Genomic DNA, 12,131 nt, shown 5'->3' with positions numbered 1-12,131 from the left:
TGCATAGAACACTACACCACTAGACAAATACATAGAGTGTCATTTTCATTTTTTTCTTTTCTAGAGAGATCAGTAAATAAAATATGTATGTTGCAAAAACTAATTTTACTCACATATAGCACTGCTGTATCTAAATATTTGATTATTTTTCGGTAATATAAATGATTACACTTTCTACCATGATTTCAGATACATGTATTGAATCATATAATTATGCAATAAATGCAACAATAAACACACCAAAGAATACCCACAGTGAATGCACCAATGCCCAACGCGAACACCCACAGTGGGCGCACCAATGCCCAATGAACACCCACAGTGAACAACGCAAATACCCAGTGAACACAAAAATGACCAATGTGAGTACCCACAGTGACCACACTAATGACAATGTGAATACCCACAGTGACCACACTAATGACCAACACAAATACCCACAGTGAACACATTAATGCCCAAGTGAATACCAACAGTGAACACACTAATGACCAATGTGAATACCCAGTGATCACACTAATGACAATGTGATACCCACAGTGAACACTCTAATGACCAATATGAATACCTGTGAACACACTAATGAACAATGTGAATACCTATAATTAAGCCATCATTCTGTGATTATATTTTCTTTAGTCTAACCTAATCCACACCTGGTAGACTGCCTTTTTCTCTTTTGACACCCTTGTAAACTGAAACTTGCTAATTTACATACTTTCCCAATTAATTATCTTAAATTTAAACAAAGCTCACCCTTGTTTCTATATCTCTCTATGACACCACTCTCCATCTATAATCCTTCTACCTTTACAAACTTCCAAATTGTGTTCCTCTATCTCCAATACTGGATTATCCATACATTTTAATTGCCACTGTGTTCTCTGCATTCTAGACTGGAAGCTCCAGAGTTTACCCCCAACTTTGTTTTTCAAAAATTCCACCATGGATGGCCTGAAGTCTGCCTATGAAAGGAAGAGGGTTGGGCATGGGGGTAGAAACCCAATCCTGTAAAAACCCAGTGCTACAGAATTCCCAAAAGAAGCTCCAGAGACCTCTTTTCTGGGAAAGGAATGATACACCAAGATGGGCTACACCTGGAGACAACTTGAAAGACTGGCCTAGGACAAAGAACTATGGTGAGCTATTATGGGTGACCTATGCCCCAATGCCCAAGTAGGGGTGATGGGGCTTAAGTAAGCTTCTTCTTGAAATATGTTTCTTGAAATTCACCTTTTACTAAATACTTCCTTGGGCATTTCAATGTTAAATTTTCTCAATAACATTCTCCTGAATCTTCTTGGACTTTTTTCCTGCATTAACACTGTGTATCAATATATTGCTATGTATGTGTCCAATTGAGCAAAAATAACATACAAATCAGTGTATTCACAAAGACTTTTTCACTGATAGTTCATTTTTGACCAATATGGAATAGATTCATTATCCATATCTACTCAAAACTGTATCTTCCATTTTTATGAGACGTCATCCAAGGTAAAAATTTAACAATATTTAACAATGGTTAGATTGGGATGTGAACTTAAAAGTATCTCGATGTTAACTATAATATTGTTCTGCCTTTACTTATACACAATCTAATTCCACTACTGATATACTCATAATTGCGAAATCGCTCGTCTTAATTTTAAAAAGTCAGATGATGACAAAGCAGGAAATATTGATACTACAACCGTAACATGGCATTAATCGTCATTTTGCGAAGTCAATCTCGGCACAAACAAAAAGGAAACACTTGAAACGGAGGTGTTGCGTTTTGAATTTGTCGCGTTAATCCGGGAAATGAGTGAGGTGGAAAGGGGGTGCTTTATCTTAAAAGGAATTTGTTTCAATAGCCGAACTCCAAAATTGTGGGAGACAATAGGCACCTACGTGCCTTAAGTTAAATCCCCAATAAGTTTTGTCAGCGAACAAAACGAAAGGAACGTTTTCTTTCACACGCACACACAACCTAGGGTGGTGAGAAAAAAAAAGGCAAGTAAATCCGTCACATCAATCTCAACAGAGACGTTTAAGTGAGGTGATGAAATCGTTCAGTCACAAAAAAAAATGAAATCCGATGTTGGGAGTGACATTGGGCAACTCAAGGCTGAGGCAACTTTGTGGAAAGCAAATACTCCTTTCACTTCAGGAGAAATGGAATAACACTATTATTTGATATTTTATTTATTATATGACTGCGATGGAGAGAGTGCGGCTTTTGACTGACCAGCGCACCGCTCTCTCCCCGAGCACCGTCACGTCACCAAAAATAACCGGCTAACTCGAGGACCGAGGCCTTCCGGCGAAAAACGACAAGGCCCGAAGCGGCAAAGAAGCCGGGCCTCGGACCCAGTTTTAAAGCATTTCTCCGATCTGAGGCGCCGGGAGAGCAGGGTGGCTGCTTGACTGTTTGCTTGGGAGAGAATTGGCGAAGGCCCGAGCCCCGACGTCTCCGTCCCTCCCTCAACCGCGTACTTACAGGGTTCTCGGCTGCCCGTCGTCCTCCATCATCATGGCGGGAGCGTCGTGTAAAGCGCTGAGGGTTCAATGTGTTAACACACAATGATAATTTTCCTCACTCTTCTAGTGTTTAAACTACACGGTCCCGCCTGGGTTTTATTTCAGGGGAGCAGCAGAGCAGCAGCCGAACAAAGCCAGAAAAAAAATAACTCCACAAACACAGGCGGAGAAAATGGCGACCTGGCCAGGCCCAGTGCGCCTGCGCGGCCTCTTTTGGCAGCGCGGCGCGCGACCCGTCACCCGCGAGCCACAAGTGGATGCAAAACTTTCGGAAAACTTTCAGCGAAATAATGCCGTGTAACTCAGTCCGAATTAAATCCATTGATCTGTTTAAATAAATAAATAAATATACATAGATAAAGAAATGAATATAAAATATATACAAAGAAATTTCAATGGGCGACATAAGAACTTGGTCGCTTTAGATTCATCAATAAATAAAAGTTGCTAAGTAATCTGGAGATCATTGAACATTTAAGGATGCAAAAATCGCTAACATTTTAATTTAGATTTCTGGCATATACAGTGATGTATTTCTATTGCATATATTCCATCAAAATATTATTTTTGCATGCATCTAATGCGTTATTTAATTGTTTTAATTTATTTTCTGATGATTATAGTTATTGCTTTTTTAAAACTTGTCTATCCTTAATTAGGATCAGAATATAAAAGTGAGGATGTAATGTTGAGGCTTTTTAAGGCACTAGTGAGGCCTCACTTGGAGTATGTGAGCAGATTTGGGCTCATTATCTAAGAAAGGATGTGCTGACATTGGAGAGGGTTCAAAGGAGTGATAAAAATAATTCTGGGATTGAAAGGCTTATCATATGAGGAGATGATGGCGCTGGGCCTGTATTCACTGGAATTCAGAAGAATGAGGGGGAATCTCATTGAAACCTATCGGATGTTGAAAGGGCTCAATAGACTAGATGTGAAGAGGAGGTTTCCTACGCTAGAAGAGTCGAAGTCCAGAGGACACAGCCCCTTAGAGTAGAGGGACATCCATTTAGAACAGAGATTAGGAGACTTGGTGTTTACCCAGGGAGTGTGAATCTATGGAATTTGGAGCCACAGGCGGTTGTGGAGGACAAGTCCTTGGGTATATTTAAGGCAGAGGTTGACAGATTATTGATTTGTCAGGGCATGAAGGGATACCGGGAGAAGACAGGAAATTTGGGGTTGAGAGGGAAATGGATCAGCCATGATGAAATGGCAAAGCAGACTCAATGGCAAAATGGCCTAATTCTGCTCCTATATCTTATAGCCTTATGACCTTAATTAACCTGGTAGTAATACACCTTTTATTATTGCTACAACCTTTGTGTTGATGGTAAGGAGAGGTCTTCGGAAGGAGTATGGGTCTTACCATTGATGAAACATTGATGATACAATTCAAAGTCAGAATGGTGTATGGCTTGGAGAGAAATTGGAGGTGTTCAGATGTACCACTTGCCATTTGCTCTGCTTATTGTTGGTTTTTGTGGCAGCTTGATGTATCTGAATGGTTTTCTACTAGAGTTCAGAGGTAATTTAAAAAATCCACTTCATTGCTGAGGGTTAGACAAGCCAAAGTAAGGATATCAGATTTCCTAGTTTTTAGTTTAGGTCGCATAGTATCCAAATAAAAGCAGAAAATCCTGGAGGCTATCGCCAGATTGGGCAACATCTACAGAAAGACAAAAGCTATCTGCGTGACTTCATATTGCCATCATTTTCTCTGAGAGGTTGTGTGTGTTCCTTTGCCTTTTTTTCTTACCTCAGAGACATTAATGAAACAGGGAAACACACACAACATGCTGGAGGAACTCTGCAAGTCAGGCAGCACCTATGGAAATGAATAAACAGTCGACTTTTCGGGCTGAGACCCTCCTTCAAGACTAGAAAGGAAGAGGGAGGGGAAGGAGGACAGTTAGAAGGTGATAGGTGAAGCCAGGTGAGCGGGAAAGGTAAAGGGTTGGAAAGGAGGGAATCTGATAGAAGAGGAGAGTGGAGCAAGGGAGAAAGGGAAGGAGGAGGGGACCTAGGGGAGGTGATAGGCAGTTGAGAAGAGGCCAGAGGCCAGAGAGGGGAATAGAAGAAGAGGGAAGGGGGAGGGATTTTTTTTAACCGGAAGGAAAAATCAATATTCATGCCATCAGGTTGGAGGCTACCCAGACGGAATATGTGTTGCTCCTTCACCCTGAGGGTGGCCTCATCTTGGCATAAGAGGAGGCCATGGACTGACATGTCGGAACAGGAATGGAAACTAGAATTAAAACCTTTGGCAATGGGGAAGTTCCACTTTTGGCAGATGGAGTAGAAGTGCTCTACAGTTTATGGCAGATCCCACCAGTGTAGAGGGGGCCACATCAGGAACACCAGGTACACCTCAGCAGATTCACGGGTGAAGTGTTGTCTCACCTCGATGGGCTGTCCTGAAGGTGAATGGGCAGGTGTAGCACTTTGGCTGCTTGCAGAGACATGAAACAGAGGAATATCCTTATCAATACTCCTGATCCACTAATCCTCACTTGTTAAAACCAGTCATAATGTAGTACTTGTATGCCACTTACCATACCAAGCCTGACTGTGTCTAGGACTTGCATGCATTCCATAATTAAGGACCCCCATCGCCCAGGACATGCCTTCTTCTCATTGCTACCATCAAGGAGGAGAAACACACTCACTGTCTCAGGAGTACCGTCTTCCCCTCTACCATCAGATTAATGAACCCATGAACACTACCTCTTTTTCTTCTGCTCTCTTTTTACACTAGTACATTTTAATTTTTTAAGTATATATTTCTTATTGTAATTTATAGTTTACCAAATTAATATGTATTGAAATGTACTGCTACTGCAAAGCAACATATGTGATGACATATGCTGGTGATATTTATCACATATGTACTTGTGCACATGACAATAAACTCCAATGTTACAGCGTTTGACAGTAAAATACCCAGCACAATCATGTCGTTGCAAAACGAGGTGCGCTGCCCGGGAATCGAACCCGGGTCGCAAGAATGGGAATCTTGCATGATACCACTACACCAGCAGCGCTCGGGCTTTCCGCTCGCAGCGAGCTTTTAGTGTGGGAAGAGACGCGAGTGACGGCTGTCAATTTCGTGAGGAGAAACGGCGACTTATCTTCATCTTATTCTGCTCGTATGAATTATAACCGCGCGGATCATTTCCTGTTGGTGGGCGAAGCCTAAAATATGCCACCGAGCAGCGCACTTTTATTCACCGTTTCAGAAACAAGCAAGTCTGGGACCTGTAGAAAATTAAAATAAATATTAGTCATCATAATGAGGCCCACATCTGCTCTGGCTGACGTGACGTAAAAGTTATGCGGGCTCCAAGCAAGAAGGCCCTGAGTATTTTAAGCACACAAGCCAGCAGATAATTATTCATGCCCAGAATGATCAAACTACTCTGGGTAAAGGGATGAAGGGGAAACACTGGCCTAATTTCGCAGAAGGCAGCAAGAAAAAAAGGCCATTCAGCCCACTGTGTTTGTACTGGGACAATAGGAAAGCAATCCTCTCCCCGTAACCCTGATTTCCACCCCCACCCCCATCCCTTTTAGATACTCATCTAGATTCCTTTTGAATAATTGTACTTCAACTATTGTGGATAGTTCCATTCTGGGAAAGATGTGGTACAATAAAAGACTTTCATTAGGGTGTTGCCAGAGATATTGGACAGTCTATTTATTCTCAGAGGAATGTAGGGGTTGAGTGGCATAGCTAAGATAGTTAGTGATAGTATTTTTCAGAGGGTGGGTGTCTAGAATGAGAAGATAGAGAGAGGGCAGGAATTTAGAGGCAATCTGTGGGTAACGTTGACATGTAATTTAGAAAGAAGTGGTCCTAATAAACAGGCCCCTGTGGATCACCACTAGTCACCAGCAGCCAACCAGAAAAGGCTCACTTTATTCCCATTCTTTGGCCCCTGCCAATCAGCCACTGCTTTATCTTTCCTGTAAAAGATAGGAAAGAAAGGGCTCTTAGCTTGTTAAGCAGCCTCATGTGTGGCACCTTGTCAAAGGCCTTCTTAAAATCCAAGTACACAACATCAACCAAAGCTCCTTTTCTGTTCTGCTTGTTCAAAGAATTCCAACAGATTTGTCAGACAAGATTTTCCCTTGAGGAAAGCATGCTGACTATGGTCTATTTTATCATGTACCCGTACCCTGAGACCTCATCCTTAATAATTGAGTCCAACATCTTCCCAACCACTGAGGTCAGACTAACTGGCCTATAATTTCCTTTCTCCTGCCTTTCTCCCTTCTTGAAGAGTGGAGTGACATTTGTAGTATTCCAGTCTTCCGGAACCATTCCAGAGTCAAGTGATTATTAAAGGATCATTACTAATGCCTCCACAATCTCTTCAGCCACCTCTTTCAGAACCCTGGAGTGTACACTATCTGGTCCAGGTCACTTATCTACTTTCAGACCTTTCAGTTTCCCAAGAACTTTGTCTCTGGTAATGGTAACTTCACACACTTCATGATCCCTGACATCTGGAACTTCCACCACACTGCAAGTGTCTTCCATGGTGAAGATTGATGTAAAATACTTATTCAGTTTGTTTGCCATTTCCTTGTCATCCATTAATACTGCCCCAGCATCATTTTTCAGCAGTCCAATATCCATTCGCTCTTTAATACTTTACATATTTAAATAAACTTTTTTATTATTGGCTAGCTTACTTTTATAATTCATCTTTACCTTCTTAATGACTCTTCTTAGTTGCCATCTGTTTGTATTTAAAAGCTTCCCCAGTCCTCTAACTTCTCACTAATTTTTGCTCTATTATATGCCTTCTCTTTGGCTTTTATGTTGGCTTTGACTTCTCTTGTTGGCCACAGTTGTGTCATTTTGCCTTTAGAATCCTTCTTCCTCTTTGGGATGTATATATCTTGTGCCTACTGAATTGCTCCCAGAAATTCGAGCCATCATCCCTGCCAGTGTTCTTTTGCAATCAATTCTGACCAACTCTTCTCTCATGTCTCTGTAATTTCAATTACTCCACTGTAATATTGATATATCCGACCTTAGTTTCTCCTCAAATTTCAAGGTTAACTCAATCATAACATGATCACTTTCCCCTAAAGGTTTTTACCAGAAGCTTCTAATCAAATCTGGTTCATTGCACAATACCCAATCCAGAATAGCTGGTCCTCTCACAAACAAGAAGAAATCTGCAGATGCTGGAAATCCAGGCAACACACACAAAATGCTGGAGGAACTCAGCAGGCCAGGCAGCATCTATGGAAATGATGCCCAAGACCCTATGTCAGAGCTGATGCTCTAGTGGGTTCAACCATGAGCTGCTCTAAAAAGCCACGTTGTAGGCACTCCAGAAATTCCCCCTCTTGGATTTTGTCCACCTTTTACATTGCAACTCATCCTGTTGACTGTAATTTTGCCCTGTTCAGCCTCTCCTTGTTAGGGGTCTCAGTACACATTGCCTCTGTTTGTAACCCAACTACCTCATCTTCAGTGCTATCACTACAGTTAATATCCCCTTGCCAAATTGGTTTAAACCCTCCCGAACAACTCTAGCCTACCTGCTTGCAAGGATATTTGTCCCCATCTGGTTCAGGTGTAATCCATCAGTTTTGTATAGGTCATGCCTTCCCCTGAAGAGATCCCAATAATCCGTAAATCTGAACCCCTGCTCTCTGCATCAATTCCTCAGCCACACATTCACCTAACAAATCATCCTATTCTTACCCTCACTGCCACAGAGATTACTGCCCTGGAGGTCCTGTTTCTCAGCTTTCTACCTAACTCCCTAAAATTTCTCTTCAGCACTTCCTCACCTTGTCTACCTACGTCATTGGTGCCAATATGTACCAAGACTTCTGGCTGCTCACCCTTGCCCTTGAGAATGCTATGGACACAATCTGAGACATCCCTGATCCTGGCACCAGGGAGGCAACATACCATCCAGGTGTCTCTATCGCGCCCACAGAACCTTGTCTCTGTTGCTCTGACTAAAGAATCTCCTATCAACATTGCAGTGCTCTTCACCTTTCTGCTCTTCCGAGCCACAGCACTGGACTCAATGCCAGAGACCTGGTCACTGTGGATCCCCACCCCCCCCACCCCCGCCTGGGTAGGTCATCCCCCTCAGTAGTATCTAAGGTTAAACTGCCACAGGTGTACTCTGCACTGGCTGTCCATCACCCCTCCTTCTCCTGACTGTCACCCATTTAACTGTCTCTTGCAACCTAGGGGTGACTACTTCTCTGTAGTTCATGTGTATCACCTCTTCATTCTCCCGTATGAGTCAAAGGTCGTCAAGCTGCAGCTCCAGTTCCTTAATAAACTCTTCCCTCATAAGCTACAACTTTGTGCAAATGGTGCAGATGTGTTTACCTGCGAGACTGGACATCTCCCAAACTTCCCACATTCCACACACAATACAAAGCACAGCCCCTGGAGCCATTCTCACTATATAATGCACAAAGAGATGAAGAATGAATAAATAAGATCAGAGAGAGAGAGTAATTTACAAGACTATCTACCTCACTGAAGTCCGATCTCACCTAAGCCTGATGAGCTAAAGCCATTCAAAAGACTGGCACACTCCAAATGAATGGCTGCTCTGCTTGAACTGGAATTATTCTTACTGGCCCTTTCTAATGAATCCCTCTTGCTGATTGGTCGCTCCTCAAATCAGAAGAAAACTGCTGTCAATCTTTCCCTTTGAAATCTCAATTGCCGCCCTGATTTTAAAAAGTAGTTCTTTTCACACAGCCCTGGTGTGGGTTGTCCAACTCCAGGAATCCATCAACAATAATCAAAGAATGATTCTCTGTGGCTCTCCAACTTAGAGAATACCAAATATTAAGCACCATTCGAGTGACAAAATTTGTCCCATATAACCATATAACAACTATAGCACGGAAACAGACCATCTCGGCCCTTCTAGTCCATGCTGAACGCTTACTCTCACTTAGTCCCATCTACCTGCACTCAGCCCATAACCTTCCACTCCTTTCCTGTCCATATACCTATCCAATTTTTTTAAATGACAAAATCGAACCCGCCTCTACCACTTCTACTGGAAGCTCGTTCCACACAGCTACCACTCTCTGAGTAAAGAAGCTCCCCCTCATGTTACCCCTAAACTTTTGCCCCTTAACTCTCAACTCATGTCCTTTTGTTTGAATCTCCCCTACTCTCAATGGAAAAAGCCTATCCACATCAACTCTATCTATCCCCATCGTAATTTTAAATACCTCTATCAAGTCCTCCCCTCAACCTTCTACGCTCCAAAGAATAAAGACCCAACTTGTTCAACCTTTCTCTGTAACTTAGGTGATGAAACACAGGTAACATTCTAGTAAATCTTCTCTGTACTTTCTCTATTTTGTTGACATCTTTCCCGTAATTCGGTGACCAGAACTGTACACAATACTCCAAATTTGGCCTTACCAATGCCTTGTACAATTTCAACATTACATCCCAACTCCAATACTCAATGCTCTGATTTATAAAGGCCAGCATACCAAAAGCTTTCTTCACCACCCTATCCACATGAGATTCCACCTTCAGGGAACTATGCACCGTTATTCCTAGATCCCTCTGTTCTACTGCATTCCTCAATGCCTTACCATTTACCATGTATGTCCTATTTTGCTTAGTCCTACCAAAATGTAGCACCTCACACTTATCAGCATTAAACTCCACCTGCCATCTTTCAGCCCACTCTTCTAACTGGCCCAAATCCCTCTGCAAGTTTTGAAAACCTACTTCATTATCCACAACTCCACCCATCTTAGTATCATCTGCATACTTACTAATCCAATTTACCACCTCATCATCCAGATCATTGCTGTGTACATACATCTACTGATGCTTCTGGACACATCTTCAGTGATGTTCCTGGAATCATCGGGTGTTTCCGGTCTTTCAACATCATACAACCTCCTCCAGTTGACCCAGCTGGGGCTGATCAGACCCCAGCTTGTGTCCAGATGGCTAGCTACTTATGACTCCATGGCTCCCCTCTTTTGAGCCACAGCCATCTTGAGGCCCTCTCTGCCGCATCGGTGGTACTGCGGATGGCTCTCCTCTTCCTCTCTCCCTCGATGCCCAAATTGCTGAAGGCTCTAGCTAAGGAACGGGCTGCGAATCCCCTACAACCAACCTCCACTGGGAGGCACCTCGCTCTCCATCCAGTCTGCTGACAGTTGCTGACCAGTCCTGCGTACTTGGAGAGCTTCCTTTCAAAGGCCCCTTCCAAGCGATCTTCCCATGGGACTGTCAGCTCCAGCAGCACCACTTGCTTAGTAGATTCAGACACAAGGACAATGTCTGGTCGCAGGGTGGTGACTGCGATATGGTTGGGGAACTTCAGCTGACAAACAACATTGGACCCAGTTGAGGCACACCACTAGTCACCGGCCTCCAACCTGACAAACAGTCCCCATCTAGTCTCTTGGTTTAAGGCCATAAGACACTGGAGCAGGGTTAGCCCATCTGGCCTATCAAGTCCTCTCTGTCATTCCTGGTTTATTATCTCTCTCAACCCCATTCTCCTGCCTTCTCCCTGTAACCTTTGGTGCCCTGACATGTGAAGAACCTATTAACCTCTGCTTTAAACATACCTAATGAATTGGCCTCCATAGTTGTCTGTGGCAATGAATTCCATAGATTCGGCACTATCCGGCTAAAGAAATTCCTTCTCATCTCTCTTCTAAAGGGTCATCCTTCTATTCTGAGGCAGTGCTCTGTGGTCCGAGTCTCTTCCGCTGTAAGAAACATCCTCTCCACATCTACTCTAACTAGTCCTTTCAATATTCAATAGGTTTCAGTGAGATTCCCCCCCACCCCCCTGGTCATTCTTCTAAATTCCAGGGATCATTCTTGTGAACCCTTGGGGGTGGTAATGGGGACAAGCTCGCACTATGTATTAAGTACTCCTAATGGCATGCACCTCAAATACTCCGACAACCAAGTCCAGCTCCTGGCCTTCACATGTGGCCTGGCTACTATGCCTGGCAGAACCATTTTTACTGATAGGAGAAGGAGCAAAGGCACGTTACTGGCACCTTAAAACCAGTAGATTCAGGCAGATGGGGCTCGTCAACCCTGTAGGAGCTCTGATCTCAAACTTCTGCTGCCTTGCAGCTATACCCACTCATGGGGAAGGCTTCAGGAGTAAACCCCGAAGGAAAAATCAAGAGCTGGAGATCCTATGTTGAGTTCAACGCTGACCGGCAACTCCTGCTATGCTGTTGGTGCCCAAACTCTAGCAGTCTCTGATTTTCCTTTGGGTTCATGAGATACGCGGAGAGGGGGAGCTTGCCACATGGGCAACAGCCTGCTCTCCATATCGTACTGCCCAGGCTTGTGTATCTAGACAGCTAGGATGCAACATCCATGGTCATCCCTGATTGCTGGAGGCCTCAGTCAGTCAGTCAGAATCACAGACCTTCTCTGGACTCTCTCCGGAGTTTGCGAGTTTGAAACTATGATCCATAGTTCAATATTGTTTAGCCAGGAGAGCTGTCTTCCCTGTTTCTACTGTGTCCAGCCTACAAAGTATCTTCTACATTTTAATAAGATCACACCTCATCTTTCTCAGCCTTGGAGAACAGTCATC

The 12,131-nt window shown here is 43.4% G+C and overlaps 1 protein-coding gene and 1 non-coding gene across 2 annotated transcripts in view; both read right to left on the bottom strand.

Moving 5' to 3' along the window:
• LOC140201928 (cytotoxic granule associated RNA binding protein TIA1-like) overlaps positions 1-2,722 on the bottom strand; it is a 63,664-nt gene extending 60,942 nt beyond the window's left edge. The window contains exon 1 of the mRNA XM_072266742.1: positions 2,483-2,722. Coding sequence (XP_072122843.1) covers positions 2,483-2,517 — 35 coding nt within the window. The 5' untranslated portion in view covers positions 2,518-2,722. The remainder of the gene's footprint in view (positions 1-2,482) is intronic.
• A 2,774-nt stretch (positions 2,723-5,496) lies between these two features.
• Positions 5,497-5,567, bottom strand: trnag-ccc (transfer RNA glycine (anticodon CCC)). Its single transcript has one exon. It is a non-coding gene; the product is annotated as a tRNA-Gly (tRNA).
• Positions 5,568-12,131: the final 6,564 nt, after the last annotated feature.

Source organism: Mobula birostris, chromosome 8 (genome assembly GCF_030028105.1).
Source record: "Mobula birostris isolate sMobBir1 chromosome 8, sMobBir1.hap1, whole genome shotgun sequence".
NCBI classification, from domain to species: domain Eukaryota; kingdom Metazoa; phylum Chordata; class Chondrichthyes; order Myliobatiformes; family Myliobatidae; genus Mobula; species Mobula birostris.
Note: the sequence above shows the minus strand (reverse complement) of the source record. Positions and strands in the feature narration are given on the sequence as shown.